The 19,515-nt window shown below is 41.3% G+C and overlaps 1 protein-coding gene across 1 annotated transcript; it reads right to left on the reverse strand.

Annotated features, from left to right (window-relative positions):
- Positions 1–923: 923 nt before the first annotated feature.
- On the reverse strand, positions 924–19,272 carry LOC311508340 (uncharacterized protein). The gene is made up of 2 exons (XM_084573048.1): positions 17,679–19,272; positions 924–1,797 (listed from the first exon to the last, which is right to left on the reverse strand). The coding sequence occupies exons 1-2, from the start codon at positions 18,678–18,680 to the stop codon at positions 1,765–1,767; spliced, it is 1,035 nt and encodes a 344-aa protein (XP_084429174.1). The 5' UTR covers positions 18,681–19,272; the 3' UTR covers positions 924–1,764.
- Between the last annotated feature and the right edge of the window lie 243 nt (positions 19,273–19,515).

Raw genomic sequence — 19,515 nt, forward strand, 5'->3', positions numbered from 1 at the left:
CCAATCACAAGGCCTCCGGAACACCATGCCTGGGTGCCTCAACCCACATTCCGGTGCGAAGGAGCCGTAGCGGGCGGATCATTCGCCCACCTACTCATTGACCTTTGTTGTTTCTCTGTTCTGGTGAATTCTGGGGGGACGTATGTAGTGGACACTATGGACACAATTCACCTCGTTCCGTGTTTTAGGGACGCTGTCGCTTTAAGAACACGCTGCTGGTTTGTTGTTGTTATGGGCAACGCTTTGTTGGTTTGGAATTAATATAGTTAGGATGAATAAACGACACGCCGTTGCGTTGTCAACGTGAGACTCTTTCTCCACCTCATTTATCACATCCTACACAGCGCTATTTTTCTAAAGGTGCAGTGCACCAAGTTTTCTTGATAAAAATAAAAACAAAGATGGATAGAGCTTTTAACACTGTAGCAACAATTAATATGACTTAGGATACACAGGTAGATCACTTTGACTTGGTCATTGTAAAAGCAGCTTGCAAGCCAAAGAAGTGTGGGCACCCCTGTCCTATAGTCTTCAATGGAACATTACTAAGTCCATTCTGTATCTAGTTTGATATGGGTGTTTTACATACAGTTCAACCCCAGAGGTTACATGTGAGAAAAGAAACATTCAAGTCTGCAGTTTGCACTGATTTGAAGTTTAAATAAAGAGCTTATGGCTTGAGGCACATTGTGGGCTGTTTTATTTCTTCCCTTGGGGGAGCAGAATGTTTGTTGCAGTTTGACCATGGTGTTTTTAGATGTCCATATTAAGCAAAGTAAATCTATACAAACTATATGTATCATAAACAACTTAACAGAGGAGAAAAGAAGGTATCGGATTGATATCGGTATCGGCAGATACTCCAAATTGCAGTATCGGTATCGGTATCGGACATGAAAAAGTTGGATCGAGCCATCCCACAACAAAATGAATGTTGATATAAGTCAGACATGCTTTTCCTTGGCCCAGGAAAATGAGGACACTTCTCCTGGCTGTGGTAGAATGAGCCTTTGAAATATGAAGTGGCTGAGACATTGTTAATCTTCTAATGAAAGATGCAGATGTCACATTCGCTTTTGTATGAGAGCATTTACAGAGGGTTCACAACAAAGTGCAAAACATTCACAGGTCTCAAGAATAAAGAGACCAGATTAGACTTTGCCTTTAACTACACAACATCATCTGTAAAACACTGTGAGGACAGTGTGATGCAGGAGCATGCATAATTTCTAAAGCCACTGAAGCGACTGAAGACAGTGAATTCTCTAGTGTACAGCGGTAAACTGCAGTAAAACCCTGGCAAAGCATCACTTCAATAGTGATATAGTATATATAGTAAAATTGAATTAATTGTCCGTGGCTCCAGCTAAAGTGCAGATGTCGTCTAGAGAAAGGTCTGGCCCCTAATATGACCTAAAGGAAACCAAGATGCCTGATAAGATAATATTGTCCACAATAATAGATGCACATCACTCTTTATACACACCTTAATGAGCTGTCCATCTCCTGTACCAATGAAGAAAACCATCCATGTCTTCTTCCTCACTGCCAGCACAGAGGTCATGTAGGTCTGCCTGAAGAGTACTGCCTTTGGTTTAAGGGTCTTAGGCTGAGAAACAGAACAGAACATACAAAGAACGTCCTTAAAGTGAGTCAATATATGATGTTTCTAGTTTAGTGACTTTGTAGGAACCACACAATAATGAAGTGATGAACGTTTATCTTGCATGAATGACCAGAGAAGACATACTGTGAAAGGTAGAGTCAACATCTAATCACCATTAAAACATTATTTACCTGCTTTGGGTTGGGACTATCCACATAGTAGTCTGGATCCTTATTTTTCTCTAAGCTGAGATCAAGACTGATGTCAAACACCACCAGCTCAGTGTTGCTTTGTTCTCCGTCCACACTGAACACTCCGCTCCAAAGCACCGTCTGTCCACCTGGGATGACCGAGGAGGCCAGAAGTCTGCTGTCTTCACCATCAGAGACTCTGAGAGTCGCCCCCCGTAGAGACTTGAGAGTTTGGGTTTTACTTGTTTCCCCTTCAAGCCAAATGAGACGGACTTTGTTACTTTTAGCCTCACTTCTTACGTTGGAGAGCAAATAGATGGTCGAGCTGATCTGAAATCCGTCTACAAACTCCACATCGCCTTTACTTCTGATCAAAGGTGTGGCTCCTGATGCATCAGTTAGAGAAAAAAAAAAATCCCTGGTCTTTGTGATCTGCATCCTGAAGGTTGATGGTCTGAGCATCAGAGGAGCACTCGCTCTTTTCGGGCTGCATCGCGGTCAGAATATAAGTCTGTGTCTGAGTTGGATTCTTCTTAACACCCACCAGGATACCGACGAACGAGCTGTTGCGTCTCAGTGGTCCCACCTGGACGTGTTCTCTGTACAGAAGGTTAGAGATGTTCTTCAAGTCCAGAACCTCACAGTAACCACACTGATTGTCGGTCACACCGCAGATGATCTGAGCGTCATTCTCAACAAATGGTAATAATAAGTTGACGCTGAAAGTTGCGTTCCAGGCAGCCGTCTCAGAGACCCGGTCAAACTGATAAACCACCGGCTCTTTACCGGGCTTCAAGATGCCTCTCTGGGTCAGACTGTGGATCAGAGTCAGGTCGTGGCTCAGCTGGTACAGCTTCTCCTCTGTAGCGATATAAACCGTGTTGGTGGCCACTGCGAAGTGGCGGATGTCTCCATCGAAGGCGAAACCTCCTCCATCCTCCTCCAGACACCGACCCTGTTCTCCCCAGAGAATACAAAGCAGACCGAGCAGCAGGATCATTTTCCAGCAACGGTGCCAGCTCTGGCTGGATACCCTCATACACTGAAGCTCTGCATAGCGCTCTGATCTCTGACACTGCGTCTCTAGAGCCGCGCGTAAAAGCGCAGCGAGACTCTGAAAAGAGAAGTGCTGAAAGTGGGAGGAGGGAGCGCGCTGAGCGACACAAACACTCACAGTGTTTCTAAAGACTTGCGTTTCTTTTTATTTTTCTGCTTTAACACTTGAACTTATTAATTTTTCTTTTCTTTTCTTTTCTTTTCTTTTAAACTAGGCACCTAATGGCTTCTTCTCCATCGTGTTAATTTGGCAGTACAGATCTTCTGCACATGAAGGAAACAGAAGGCTGCCTACTCATCAGAAAGTTGAACCCGCTTCAACCCACAAAGTGAATTCATATCAAACTGACGGGGCGCAGCGTGCAGGTCTTTTTGGGCCTGTTTTGCTGCGTCTTGTTTTGACGGCTTGCCATCATTGATGGACCAATGGATTCTGAAATATATCATCGAATTCTAAAAGAAAGCATCTAAAGAGAAACTGCATCATGCAGCAAGACAATGAGCCCAAAGAACGCAAGTCGTTCAACAAAAGGATGATTGAAGAAAAACAAAATCAGTGTTTTAATAATAGGAATGTTCTAGAAGATTATACACAAATGATTGATTAATGTTTTTTTGCAGATCTTATTCAGCAGTATACCAGCTGTGAGTGTGTGTGGTATGTGGTCAGATATATTCTCAGAACTCTCGCATTTTCTGTTGTAACTGCATGAGAGTGACTGGTGAGAATCAAAGGCGCCTGTGGGAAGAAGAGTTACAGTGCTACTAGTCGTCTATAAAAGAAGTGGTGTAAACAGCACATACTGAACATACATGTAGTGTGTCGTTTAATTCGTTTTTAGAAAATTCGGCGGTACGTCACCCATGCCTCCCTATAGAACGAACAGCCCATGTGCAGCATTCATGTACGGCTCCTTTACACATGATGAACCCAGCTCATTCATTTTAAAGGCCAGCATGCAACTTCTACAAACCGACCGTACCGTGCATCTGTATATAGAAAAAAGAAGCTTATTTCAGGAAGAATGTATGAGAAGATGCTTTACTTCCTTCTGCTGTGGTGGAAGTTGAGGTCTGACAGTTTTTATTTCTGGTCACGTTGCACAGCAATCAGCCGTAACATTATGATTAGTGATAGGTGAAGTGAATAACACTGACTGTACTTACCATGACACCTGTCACTGGGAGGGATATATTGATATTTTGCCTCAGAAATTCATGTTAGAAGCAGCAAAAATGAGAAAGCGGAAGAACTTGAGCGACTGAGAAGATCCTGACTGTGATGGATAGACGACTGGGTCAGAGCGTCTCCAAAACTGCAACAAGGTCATGGGTCAGCCAAGGCTCACTGATGCACGTGGAGAGTGAAGGCTTCCCCATGTGATCTGATCCAACAGCACGAGCTCTAATTCCTGGAATAATTTCATGCTGGCTCTGATAGAAAGGTGATCGAACACACAGTGCGTCACAGGTTGTTCTGTTTGTTTTGAGACCAATGGGTTCCATTAGTTTGTATGTGCAATATTGATTCAGCATTGCAATGGAGTCATCATGTATTGTGACACACATGTATTGATTGTGATTGAGGAAGCAGAGGGTGACTCTTCCTGCGAATCACCTGTAGCACAGAGGGCACTGAAGTCAGCTAGTTGCCTCAGTCAGTTGCTGTTGTTGGTCAGTGCCTCATTGTATTTCATGGTGAGTCAGGGTGCCCATGCTGAACCCAGTCCACAGCTGGGGAACACATGGCAACAGGATGTACTATAGGAAGAAGGCTAGAAGCCAGTGGAGGCAGTGTGATGCTTTGGGCAATGTTCTGCTGGGAGACCTTGGCTCCTGCCACGTTGCTTTTTCTTTCTTTATTCTTTTCCTTCTCTCCTCCTCCTCCTTCTATTCCTTTTTCTTTTTTTTTTGTTTTCACCCTCTCTCTTCTTCTTGTCTCTTTTTCTTTCTTTCTCTTCCTTTTCCTTTTTCTCTTTTTGCACTTTTGTGCATTCTCTTTTCTTCTTTTATTTATATTTTCTTCCTGGAGTACTGCTTCGTCCCCATCAGGGCAAAACATCCGGCAATATAGAACTTCATTCACCTCAACTGGGTGGTCCCAATGATGACCTAGAACTTCCCGGAACGGTGGATCAGCGGAGGTCAGGTAATCATAATATTAAGGCAGCTGGTCGTAGTGTTATGGCATACAAGCTGTGGCATACAGTGTGTACAAGTTGCTACTTTTGTAAATTGACCTCCAACCTTACTGCTGCGACAATATAAAAGAAATAACATTAACAGCTCAGGAAATGAAATCCAGAGACTTCTGTGGGTGTCAGTCTCTTTTGTAACTCCTTTATCCTTACTATATTTCAAATTTCAATGCCTCCTCTACCCCAGTAATTCAGTCCATTCTAGTGTTTACAGTACACTCATGGCTTTGCTGATGTACAGTCCCTGACAAAAGTCTTGTCACTTATCCATTTTGTAGAAACAACAGTTTATAACCTGACTTTTAATTAATCCATTGGTTTTAGAAATGGCTCATATGAAAGCTAAAACCCTCCCAAATTATGTTTGATATACTAAAATAAATTTGCTTCACTGAAGAAAGATTGATCATTTAATGAACACAGAAAGGTCAGATTTTGGCAAGACAAAAGTCTTGTCGCTTGGGTACAAGTTGACCCTAAGTGCCCCTCAAATATATGTATTATCAATTTGTTTTACAAGCAATGGCTAATTACAATCCCAACAGCTTTTGAAATAATGTTTTGGTGCCAAACAAAACTGCTGAAAAGCATTCTAACGTTCACAGCTTGGTAAAGCCCACTGAGTCAGTTTTTGCAAAGACAAAAGTCTTGTCGCCTTGTCATATGATGCACCCAATCCTAGATTACAGCCTCACCTGTGTTCAATAATTGATCAATTAGTGGGTGTGTATAAAAAGAACCCCAGCACACCAGACCTTCACATCAATTGCAACTTGACCTCTGACAACATGCCTAAGATTCACCCTGAGACCAAAGCGTTGATTATCAAGAGGCTGAAGACCAGATCCACTGCTGAGGTGGCTGACACCTTCAATGTGTCTCAGCGTCAAGTGCAAAGAATAAGAAAAAGATTTGAAGAGACTGGAGATGTTTTTGACAAGCCCAGGTCCGGCAGACCCCACAAGACAACTGCTCGGGAGGACCGTTTGTTGGCTCGAAAATCCAAGGCCAGCCCCTTTTCCACTGCAGCAGAGCTCCACCAGGCCTGGTCACCTCAAGTCCCCGTGTCAACCAGAACAGTTTGTAGAATTCTGTCTCGAAATGGCCTCCATGGTAGAATCAGTGCCCAGAAACCAGCACTAAACAAAAGGCAATTAAAAAAAACGTGTGGCATTTGCCAAGGCCCACAGCCTGCTAAAAGGAGGGACGCTGGAAAAGTGGCAGAAGGTGGATTTCTCAGATGAATCTTCGGTTGAATTACATCACAGCCGCCGCAAATATTGCAGGAGACCTACTGGAGCTCGCATGGATCCGAGATTTACCCAGAAAACAGTTAAATTTGGTGGCGGAAAAATCATGGTCTGGGGTTACATCCAGTATGGGGGTGTGCGAGAGATTTGCAGGGTGGAAGGCAATATCAATAGCGTAAAATATCAAGAAGTATTAGCTACCTCTTACATTCCCAACCATAAAAGGGTCAAATTTTGCAGCAGGATGGTGCTCCATCGCATACTTCCATCTCTACATCAAAGTTCCTCAAGGCGAAGAAGATCAAGGTGCTCCAGGACTGGCCAGCCCAGTCACCAGACATGAACATCATTGAGCATGTCTGGGGAAGAATGAAAGAGGAAGCATGGAAGACGAAACCAAAGCATCTTGATGAACTCTGGGAGGCATGTAAGACTGCTTTCTTTGCTATTCCTGATGACTTCATCAATAAATTGTATGAATCATTGTCGAACCGCATGGATGCAGTCCTTCAAGCTCATGGAAGTCATACAAGATATTAAATATGGATCTCACAGCACCAGTACTTCATTCACTGATGTTATGCATCATATTTTTGTATTTGAAGTAAATGATTTGTTCAATTTTCACATTACGTTCTGTAGGCGACAAGACTTTTGTCTTGCCAAAATCTGACCTTTCTGTGTTCATTAAATGATCAATCTTTCTTCAGTGAAGCAAATTTATTTTAGTATATCAAACATAATTTGGGAGGGTTTTAGCTTTCATATGAGCCATTTCCAAAACCAATGGATTAATTAAAAGTCAGGTTATAAACTGTTGTTTCTACAAAATGGATAAGTGACAAGACTTTTGTCAGGGACTGTATAGTGGTATCCATCAGTGATATGCAAATACACATTTAATAGGTAAATGCAATTCAGTGCTAAAGCCATGCACCAGTACAACATTTAGATGGAGAGCTGTCAGAGAAACCTGATTCTTTCATGAAATTGCTTAACCAATGACTGTTTCACTGATCCGCAACCATAAAACAAGTCACTAAGTTACATTTTGCAGAGAAGCACATGATAACATCATTATCAAGCTGACTTGGGCCAGCAGGAAACATTTCTATTGGGTTATTTCTCTCTTCTCAGTAGTTGAGCTCTATTGAATCAAATCATTATGGAACATTTACTTCTCAGAAATCTTTTCATTAAATCTTCTTACATTAAATGTAATATATCTTCGCTTTGTAAATTTTTATTCAGGTGATATTTATGAGGGTGGAATTCCACTTTATAAGACAAAAACCATAACCAAGTTTCTTCAAGATGTTTCATCACTCATCCAAGTAGCTTCTGTGCACGGAAATAATGAAGCAGAGCGTCACTTAATAGATTTTGTTGTTTAAGACATTTTGTTTCTAATATGTCTTATATAATCAGCTTGAAGCACGCACTATATATGCTGTAGCTGTAGGAGAAATAAGTGGAACAGAGTTCATAGAACTGAGGAAGTTGTTTTGCAGAGCTGCCACCATGAGATGACTGAACAGGGGTAAGAGGTACCATATAAGGAGGAAGTTCCTGGGTTTGGGGTGAAAAACAAGAACAGGGCGCAGTTGCTTGCTTCTTGGTCACAGGAAGATACGTTGACCTGACAGAAAAGAGGAACCTGTAGAAGCGGAGACAGATGCCGGGGTGCCAAAGAAGGAAACCACATCGTGGCAGCCAATCAGAAGGGGACCACTCCTCACAACATATTTTGTTTGTTGTATTGTGCAAAACTGGGTCTAGGAAGATTTAGGAGTCAGACTTCGTGAACTGACATGCTGTGTGTTGTTGTCAGGCAGGGGCGTTGTCAGAATTTTCCCGGTGGATTTTAGTGCCCCACTCCGCCCCTGTTGTCAGGGAAAGAAGGACCCAGAGCTCTGTATTAAACCAGCATGCAGTGACGGGGGATCGGAAAGGAAGGAGGCGATCCTCGTGATCACAACACTTCTTTAGCTCTAAATGACTGGTAGGGAGCTGGGGTTTAAATGTGAACATCTGTGGGTGTTGTCCACCTGAAACTCGCATGACTAGGGTCTGTTGTTTACCTGCTATTTACCTACAATTTGAGAAATCTCTCTTTAATTAGGCCACAACCTGCGTTCTCATTTCTTGCCACTAGAGGTCGGTGTCGCCCCTCACTGCTCACATGCACCGGCATGCAGCCGCAGCCCGGTCAAAGGCAGCAGAGTGTCGGGAACTCCAGCAGCTCCGCTCCGTATATTTCCACTGACCGTCTGTTTAAAGGATTCATTCATCAGAGTCAGAGCTGCAGCTCGGTCTGCCCGGACAGGACCCATCAATTCATCCTCCCGACTGGACATCCCGCTGCGCACATCTCACCCCTCCATCCAGAGGCGAGCCGCGTCCGCGCCCGAGAAGGTCAAACGCATCATTTTTTTGTGATCAGCGGAACCACCAACTTTTTATATTTTTGTTCTCCACCGTTCCTCTTCATCCGATCAGCGCTTCGTCACAGAGGGATCATTGCTGCAACCACTGGTGAGTCTTTCCTCTGGTGTTTCCATGTGTGGCGCGTCTCTTCAGGAGACTGCAATACTGAGGTGTGGAGATGATCAAAGCTGTGGTCAGGCCAGGAGCCCTGATATTTTACTAAGAGGGAGAAATCTTTGAGGAAGGTCATGACATGCTCCGAGCTTACTCTGAGGCGAGCTTCTCTCCCATGGCAACGAGTAATATTTCCAAAATATACAAGTGTTTCTGGATTGAGATCAAATTAATCTCATCAGGCTTTGTGTTGATAGATGTCACACTCCACATACGCGGAATGGCATTTCTCTTTTATAAAGTAAACAGCATTGTAACATTTGTGATGATGGATAAATCTTTTTTTTTTTTTTTTTTTTTTTGGAACAGATTCATAATATCAACTGGAACACAATCCGAGGAGTGGGTTCAATCCTCATTGATATCCAGTTTCATCTCACTTTGCTGTTCATCTCCCTTCACCTTCCTCTCTTGGGTCCAAACCTGAGACTAAAAGACCCCTGGCAGAAGGTTATGTGTTGGGATCCTGGGCAACAATCACACAGATTGGCTTGATACCGCTGTTGATGCACTGGACTTGAAATCAGCGCTGAGAGGGACTGAAGGCTAGATAAGATTACAAAGCCTGAACGTCCTCCAAAGCAAGTCACAGCAACTCTAAACTAACATGCACATATCAAGATAAAGAGCATGTTTGTCTCCCAGAGAAGTACAACGCTAATAACTGTGTGTGTGTCTTGTAGCTGCATTCTTTACATTTATGCACTTCATACTTCTGCAGCTTCCTTTTACTCAGTGCATTAAGCTTCACCATATTAATATGTGAGTATCGTTAATAAAACAACAGTAAGTGAATACAGTTATCTCAAATTTGAACAATGTTCTGCTCACATCTTAATGCTGCAATAATAGCAATATGTCAATATAGAACACTTAGCCATGTATGAATGAAGGAGTTGATGATTTCACAGGATTTCTTTGTTTTCACAATGTTTCCAGCGCTGAAATGCGTGAAATGATCGATAATATGGAGGTACCATACGCCTGGTTCCACTTCATGCAGGTCCACTGCACAGGTTGTCTGAACATAACAGCTCGGTCATTTTCCATGTCCAAAATGGTTCCTGCTTTCTTCAAAGATGCTTTGCTCAGCAGCTGTGGGATATGAACTTGGTTCACTTGGTCTGGGCTGAGGTCTTTCACACAGTTTTCCAGCCATTTCTCTCCACATACAGGAGTACAAGCAGTGTCAATAATAGCCGATCCCAGAGAGTCAGATATGGGGCTTTTGTTGTGATGTTACATTCCTCAATATTTTCATCTTCAGTTCATTTTACTTGTTCACTCTTCTTATGAGGACAATCTTTAGCCCAGTGAAACGTGCTCTGACAGATGCATCTTTATCTCGTCACCGAAACGCAGCCTCTAAATAACACATTATCTGCCGCGAAAGTTGTTCATTTCACCAATATTTTGTTATGATACGCTAGTGCTATTACCTGTTGAGTCCGGAGTTTGTCTTGATCAGCATTCATTCCCACTGCAGCAGTATGTCAGCTGTCTCAGTCCTACATTTAGAAGGTTTTCATTGAGCATAAAGGGCTGCACTTCTGCCCCATGGCATTGGAGGACAAACTGGTCAGCTGGCTGTAAATCCCAATGTAAAGGTTTTATACAAAGTATATTTATTTAAGGAAAACCAAGAAATGAATCACACTGTCAGTACTTTTCTAATTACCCATAAAGTGTTAAATAATTACAAGGTAGTAATAGGATAAGCATTTATTTATTTATTTATTTATACATGCTAAGGTGCAAGAACACAAAACAACACAATACAGACATTCAACATGCATTGATAACAACACAAATGGTAGCATGAAAAGGCGATCCCTAGGAAGCAAGAAATGCTTATAGCGGGGAAGCTTGAGAAGACCATATGAGTGGAACAGTGACGCTGTAGAAGCATTGTAATTTGACCAGGATATTGCACGTATAACTTTTTCTGAAGAGACTGTAACTTTAAAAGATGACTAGGATATGTATTGCACCAGATGATATTGCAATAGGTGATGTGCGGTTCAAATAGAGATTTATAAAGTGTAAGGAGCGCTGAAAGTGGAAGAAAATGTCTTATTTTGAAAAAGAATCCAACATATTTGGAAAGTTTATTTACTAATTGATCAATATGTCTTTTGAAGTTCAGAAATTCATCAATTTCTACACCCAAAAATGATTTTACTCTTTCAATGTCTTGGCCATTGATAGAGAGACAGATATTCTCCACATTATTTGTAGTTTTTGTGGAACGAAATATAATATAGTTTGTTTTATTAATATTTAGTGATAATTTATTGCACTTAAACCACGTGTCCACTTTCAACAACTCCTTGTTTGCTGATTCCTGCAAGATAAGAAGATTTTTGTGAGACAGGATCAGGTTGGTGTCATCTGCAAATAACACTTTATGAAAGGCATCAGAGACATAGACTAGGTCATTGATATAAAGGATGAACAGAAGAGGCCCGAGGTTCACATTGACCATTTCAAAATAGTCATTAAAAAGTATGTAGAAGTAAACACTGGTATAAAAATTATATATATATAAAAAAAAATAAGTACTTTGAATGGTCTCTTAATATTAACATTCCACCTAAAATACAATAACTTTGTATATACTACTTCTATAGCCTGTATATAAGAGTAAATGTCAAAAAGCTGGTTAGAGCTTGTTCATCTCAGCGGTGAGTCTCTTCTGCCAGTGAAAGATAAACACCAACACTGAAAGATAAAGAGTTACTGATTCAAACTGAGCAGAAAAACAGAATTTCCTCTATTAAGTGGAACAGAAAAATATCTTAGTATTTATTCCCCAATATCTCTAATGAAAATAGCAGAAAGCAATCATTAAACATAATGCAACATAAAAGTTGAGACTTTGACATAAACTGTTGATGGATCAAAATCACTTACCACCTATGACACAGGGTATCAGCAACAAACGCACTATCAGAAGGACCTGATGAACTAAAGGCAGAGGACCTAGCTTCACTGTCTGGCCACCATACTTTATCTAGAAAACAATAATGGCACTTCTATTGAAAAGAAATTTCACAGTGGAATGTCACAAAGGATCAGTCAGTCAAAAATCTATTTACTGTGTTCATCAAAGGTTTTAGGTAAATGTCTCTATTTGAAAGTCATTGCATTAAAACTAAACTGCCTCAAGTTTGACTCAGTATTTTCCAGTTCAGAGGAAAGTTTTACCTCTATGTGCTGAAATGTAATGTTGTTTGTGGTTTGTATCTCACAGATGAAAAAGTCAGTCTGGTTGTTGGTTTCTCTGCCTTCCATGATACAAGGGTATTTATTTTCATCACTAACACCCCACACTGACAACTCTGCTGCTGTCATCTCCAGTTTGTCTGCCTTTTTCTGAAATGAGGAAATGACAAATGCTTGATGTTTGCACATCTGTTAAGAAAAGAAAAGAAAAAAAAGTTAAAAAGTTGTACCTGTATTGTGACGTGAACCCCATCCCCTGTCCTTGTGGGTGTGAAGGTGGTGAACACAGGGTCTGGATAGTAGGTTATAGTTGTGGAGCAGGCCAAGGATTGATTGGCTACTTTCAAATACACAGTGCTGACAGAAATCATCTGAGGGTTTAAAGCTGCAGGTGTCTCATAGGTGAGGCCCTGTAGGGAATATACACAGCATAGAAAAGGACCTGAAATACCATGATGACACATGGACACAAATGTTTCTGCATGAGAACTGGGATGTAACGTACTTAAGTTATGTGACATAATGCAAGAAGATTACTTGAGATGATGTGACATAGCATATTCTAATGTAATGTAATTTGACTTGGTGAGATATAAAGTGACAATGGACAGTAACGCGGTAAGATATGATGTAACACAACATAGTCATTGGAAGATAACTATATAATGGGACATTGTGTTTCTAGAGACTACCTGACTGCTGCTATGTCTGGGAGGTTGGACATCCGGCTGGCCGTGGCTGTGTGTGATTCCTTCCACAAACTCCAGGTGGGACCCTGTAAGTGTGATGTTCCTCTTCCCACTGCAGAACATGGAACAGCAGCCAATCAGAGGAAACTGAGTTGAATATAAACTTGATCTCAGAGAAAAGGTTTTCCCTACAGGGATACCCTAATATTACAGTGATTGTATATATTTTTATCGACATATATCATGACAGCTCAGTTTTTGAGATGTTCTGCTCGGCCCAAAGTGAATGGTGGATTAAAGGACAAACAAATATTAGGCTATGCATAAAGCAAGGCAAATACAAAACAGACTGCTGACCAGCTCTTGGTTCTCTTAAGAACTGACTTCAGAAACATGAGACGGTCACAGTTGTAAGATTTAATGGTATATCTGATATCCGGTTTTCCTTACAGGGATACCCTAATATTACAGACGGATTTAGTTTATCTAAACCTTTTCTCCAACACCGTAGCTTTTAGAAATTCTTCACCTGAATCCTGTGTTAGGATAATATGCTTTGTTATGTAAAAATATCAGTAAGTCAAACTCACCTGGTCCAGGTGCTGCTCGGTGCAATGTTGGTGCAGGATGGTGTTGATCGATAGGTGATTTTAGTGTTGCCATAGCAACTGCCATCTGGCAGTAGAACACATGCTTTGACAACACCTTTCTTATCTGTGCTGGGAATGTGGAACGTCAGACTCACAGCAGTCTTGTTCCATACAGGAGATCTGAAAGAGAAACAGATCAAGACTCACCATCATCACAATAATAATAACGTACAGAAAATATGACACTGTAGAATATGTCAGTTCACAGTATAAGTGTTTTTCTAGTGTAGGTCTTCTAGTGTTGTCTGTAAAGTGACTCACTCTTGTGGAGTACTGTCTAGGTCTGTCTGGATCCTCACTCTGGTCACATTAATGAGGTTCTGACCTGACAACAATGCATGGTTTCTACCGTAGAAAGACACAACACTGGGAGTGATGGAGGAGATTTCTGGCTTCTAACAGAAAAAAATAATTAAAAATAAATCACCTTTCAAACATTACCCTACTGTTATGACATTTACTGAATGTAGGTGATTTGTCAGAGGAACAGATGAGGTTCAGACTCACAGAAAAGTTCATCCCAGGCTCCATCTTTTTGCAAACACTATCCTGCAGGAGGAAGTGGGTAAATATTCAGAAGGTTTACAGTCCCTGTAAAGGTACTATTAGAGGTGATTCAGGTTTTATTGTGGCTAATGTTAGCTTAGCTCAAAAACTAGACTCATATGTCTTTTGTGCTTGTTTAGTTTGTGCATAACTAGAGACTGAGAGATTTCATGTTTACCAAGCATGAGGTAAATTAAGCCATACAAGTAGAACACAATACAACATGATAGCTTGTATTTTGCATCTGTTTGATGCGTGCAGAACTAGTAAATAAGACAATCTTGGTTTAATGAGCAGCTAGCTTAGCAAAGCACTGAGAACCAGTAACATATAGGACAAGTGAAGTTAGCAGCTCAGCCTCTGGAAAGTGTTTCAACTAAATATTACAATTTCAGAGCAGGGCTTCAAGTGTTCCGTTTAACAAATGTATCAAAATGACTTTAATAATATTGGATTGATGTAGAATTTTGAAACATCAGATAAGAACATAAAAATAGTCACTATTACATTCTCCTCTCCTTGAATAGACCAGGAACAGCTGTTATCGTTCCATCCACAGCCAGCCTTGATACACTGCTGACACCTGAAGAACAAACAAACACATAAAACACATATTAATATATGGATCAAAACTACTTAATATTACATTAGTATATAATAATATAGTTTACAATCAAATATCTTCTGTGATGACAAAACACAGTCTCTACCAACCATGGTCATCAGATGAAGCTTTTCAAGCTTTTGTCAAGAAGAAGGTAACTGATTTTGCACCTCAGCTTTTTCAGTTCTATCTTTCATTATTTACATGATATATATAGGTTGTCCACAGTATGTGTCTTTGATTTCTAGAAAATAAGAATGGACTTACAAGACAGAACTTGGAGGTCCACTGATGTCAGAGCAGTTGGTTAGCTTCAGTCGCTCTGAAAGGTTTGTCTTCCCAAGTCTCAACTTTACAATGACATCCAGGCCTGTTAGAGAAAACAATATGATGAACTTCAGAGTCTTGACCTCTACCACATGACAACACAGATGTGTTAACTGGTAGAATATTTCTTCTGTCAGAGTCATCTCTCTCATTGATATTTTTGGTTTTATGTGGCTATGATGGGACATGTTGCAAATTAACACTTAGGTCTAGTCACTAGCTAATGACTGCCACCATTAAGGCTGCAGAGGAAAACCTTTTACACTCATAAATGTAGAGGCCATTTTGTTCTCTGACACAGATAAGAGCTCACACCAGCACAGAGATAATAAAGTGTGATGAAAGCATTAGTTTGTGTTTCTGATTTATGACAACATAACATCTACAGCTCCTCTCTGATTGTGAGATTTTGAGTTAACTGGATTATTTATCTAAAGTTACTGACCGTCAGCAGGAATTGAGCCATGGGATAGGCTGCAGGTGCATTGTGGGAACAGAGGAGGACTATTTTGTGTACAAAGTCCTCCAGATGATGCAGAGATTTGACAGGCAAAGTTAGACTCCCCCCAGTTCATAGTCAGGTGGGTCTGGATCTTTAGTGTGATCTGAGAAAGGAAGAGAGATGAGTGACAAGTAACTGATAGTTACAGTTGTATAGTGTTAGTGTATAACCTGTACCTCTCCACTGGGGTTCTTTACAACTTTGTGAGAAACTATTTTCTCTTGGAAATCATCAGGAATGGACAACCAGTCAGAATCTTTGCAGTCGTCTTCAAATGTGCATCTGGGAAAAGAGAAATCTCTTATAACCAAGTTCATGAAGGGTCTTTGAAGATGTCAGATGCAGATGTTGTTTCTCTGACCTTTGTTTAGAGCCACACCAGACACAGTATGGATCCTGTGCAGACCAACACTCCTGTACATTTGTGTACGTGCTGCACTTTGATACAGGTACACGCTTCATCTGGAAAAAAACAGACATTTAGAGACACTTCAAAATACAGCAAAGGTACATGTGACACTAAAATAATAGTGAGTGAGTAACAGCAGTACCTGGTTTCTAAATGCCACGTAGACATGTTTCTGATCTACTTGATCCAGTTGTATTTTGGGAAACACTTGGCGGTCGTCATTGGCCCTGTAGAGCACCGTGGGACAAGCAGGGTGATAGTTCCTGTCCACAGCAAGCTGACAACCACAATGTAGTTTTGTTATGCTTCTGAGAGACGCACTGTGTATTTTCGGCCTCAATAAATTACTGTGTTTAAAAGATAGAAGGAAAGCAACATCTTTTGCAATGCCTGTGACAGCACTTAGGTCTAGCCACTAGCTAATGACTGCCACCATTAAGGCTGCAGAGGAAAACCTTTTACACTCATAAATGTAGAGGCCATTTTGTTCTCTGACACAGATAAGAGCTCACACCAGCACAGAGATAATAAAGTGTGATGAAAGCATTAGTTTGTGTTTCTGCTTCATGTCACTTCCACTGTGTTACTTCAACATTTACCATTATGCAGGATGTGATGCAATCATTCAGGAAAGTATAGAGTTTCCTGAATGATATAGATATGAACAGGAAGTATTTTAATCAGATAACTAATATTTTACACTGTCTTTACCTCTATCTGCCCTCTGAGTGTCTGCATTTAGATCCTTTTTCTTGTTACAACTTGCGCTTGATGCCTGCCTGTTCTGTAGCAAAACTCTGCATTGTTCATGTTTGTTTCTTATACCTGCTGGATGATGCAGAACAATTATCCTACCTCTGATCTACTGTATGTTTGAACATCTTAGACAGCATGAGCTAATCCAGCCAAGTGCCAGTTTTGGGCTCCCCACCATCTACCTCCTTGGACACTGAATCAACAAAGACAGGGTAATACCCCAACCATCAAAATAGGTAGGGTTGTAAACTGCTCATACCCACTCACAGTCTAGTCCCTGCTGGATTTCTTCCCTGTCAACATGAGCTTCTGCAACCTCATATCATGTATGATTGAAATTTATCAGAAGTCTTCAAGTTGCTTCAATTTCATAACGTCAAATTGAAACCAGTCCTTGTTTGTGGAATCAGCTGTACCTAATCTGCTCTCCTGACAGTAGGAAGGAATTATTGCAACTCCAGAATGATTATATAACTGAAAGTAACAGCAGATACAATATTACATCACAGAGACACAGTCTTTAAGAAATACTGCCAGATGATTAGGTGATTCAGATGACACTATTTCAGATGGCAATGTACTTTCTTTAAACATGACACTGTCAACTCGCTAGTGGAAAAACAACAACTTTCTACTGCACTGTGACTTAACATACTCTAAAGATATTAGTTATCAGCCGTTGATATATATCCCTACCATTAATAAAGTATTGATTAAAAGTATTTTTTTTTCTCTTTCCAGTGACAGATATACATCACTCTTTATACACACCTTAATGAGCTGTCCATCACCTGTACCAATGAAGAAAACCATCCATGTCTTCTTCCTCACAGCCAGCACAGAGGTCATGTAGGGCTGCCTGAAGAGTACTCCCTTTGGTTTAAGGGTCTTAGGCTGAGAAACAGAACAGAACATACAAAGAACGTCCTTAAAGTGAGTCAATATATGATGTTTCTAGTTTAGTGACTTTGTAGGAACCACACAATAATGAAGTGATGAACGTTTATCTGCAATTTCCCCATTGTGGGGATAAAGGTTTTTTCTAATTCTTATTAAAACATTATTTACCTGCTTCAGGTTGGGACTATCCACATAGTAGAAGTCTGGATCCTTATCTTTCTCTAAGCTGAGATCAAGACTGATGTCAAACACCACCAGCTCAGTGTTGCTTTGTTCTCCGTCCACACTGAACACTCCGCTCCAAAGCACCGTCTGTCCACCTGGGATGACCGAGGAGGCCAGAAGTCTGCTGTCTTCACCATCAGAGACTCTGAGAGTCGCCCCCCGCAGAGACTTGAGAGTTTGGGTTTTACTTGTTTCCCCTTCAAGCCAAATGAGACGGACTTTGTTGCTTTTAGCCTCACTTCTTAAGTTGGAGAGCAGATAGATGGTCGAGTTGATCTGAAATCCGTCCACAAACTCCACATCGCCTTTATTTTTGATCAAAGGTGTGACTCCTGATCCATCAGGTAGAGAAAATATAGCTGCCTGGTATTTGTGATCTGCATCCTGAAGGTTGATGGTCTGAGCATCAGAGGAGCACTCGCTGTTTTCGGGCTGCATCGCGGTCAGAATATAAGTCTGTGTCTGAGTTGGATTCTTCTTAACATCCACCAGAATACCGACGAACGAGCTGTTGCGTCTCAGTGGTCCCACCTGGACGTGTTCTCTGTACAGAAGGTTAGAGATGTTCCTCAGGTCCAGAACCTCGCAGTAACCACACTGATTGTCGGTCACACCGCAGATGATCTGAGCGTCATTCTTAACAAATGGTAATAATAAGTTGACGCTGAAAGTTGCGTTCCAGGCAGCCGTCTCAGAGACCCGGTCAAACTGATCAAGACTCGGCACTTTACCGGGCTTCAAGATTCCTCTCTGGGTCAGACTGTGGATCAGAGTCAGGTCGTGGCTCAGCTGGTACAGCTTCTCCTCTGTAGCGATATAAACCGTGTTGGTGGCCACTGCGAAGTGGCGGATGTCTCCATCGAAGGCGAAACCTCCTCCACCCTCCTCAAGACACCGACCCTGTTCTCCCCAGAGAATACAAAGCAGACCGAGCAGCAGGATCATTTTCCAGCAACGGTGCCAGCTCTGGCTGGATACCCTCAAACACTGAAGCTCTGCATAGGCTCTGATCTCTGACACTGCGTCTTTAGAGCCGCGCGTAAAAGCGCAGCGAGACTCTGAAAAGAGAAATGCTGAAAGTGGGAGGAGAGCGCGCTGAGCGACACGAACACTCACAGGGTTTCTAGGCTTGCATTTATTTTTTATTTTTCTGATTTAACACTTGAACTTGAGCATTAATTTATGCTGCCTTTCTTTTCTTTTCATTTCTTTTAAACTGGGCACCTGATGGCTTTTTCTCCATCGTGTTAACTTGGCAGTAAAGAATCACTACATTGCCCATCAGTCAAGAGTCAGGACTTAAGAGAAGACACAGAATTCACCTTGACGGTGTCCACAATGCTTTTGTCTTAACTTCATTATTTAACGCAAACCAGGAAATTCTGTTTGTGAAACGATGGACCTGTATTAACAGTAGAATGAACAAATTCCTTTGTGGTTTATTTGGCAGCGTTTTGTGGTGTCATTTTAAATACATAGTAGTCTACTGTAGAGGTCTGCTATTTGATAGATGCCCTCATCTCTGCTCCCCATCTGAAATCAAACTGGCCCCATCCTCATCTCCCTATACGTCTGTGACTCAATGCAGGTCTTTTTTGGTCTTTTTTTACTGCGTCTTGTTTTGACGGCTTGCCATTATTGATGGACAAATGGATTCTGAATTATACCATTGAATTCTAAAAGAAAGCATCTTAAGAGAAACTGCGTCATGCAGCAAGACAATGAGCCCAAGAACACAAGTCGTTCTACAAAAGGATGATTAAAGAAAAACAAAATCAGT

This window comes from Chelon labrosus (genome assembly GCF_963514085.1).
Source record: "Chelon labrosus genome assembly, chromosome: 23".
In the NCBI taxonomy this organism is placed as follows: domain Eukaryota; kingdom Metazoa; phylum Chordata; class Actinopteri; order Mugiliformes; family Mugilidae; genus Chelon; species Chelon labrosus.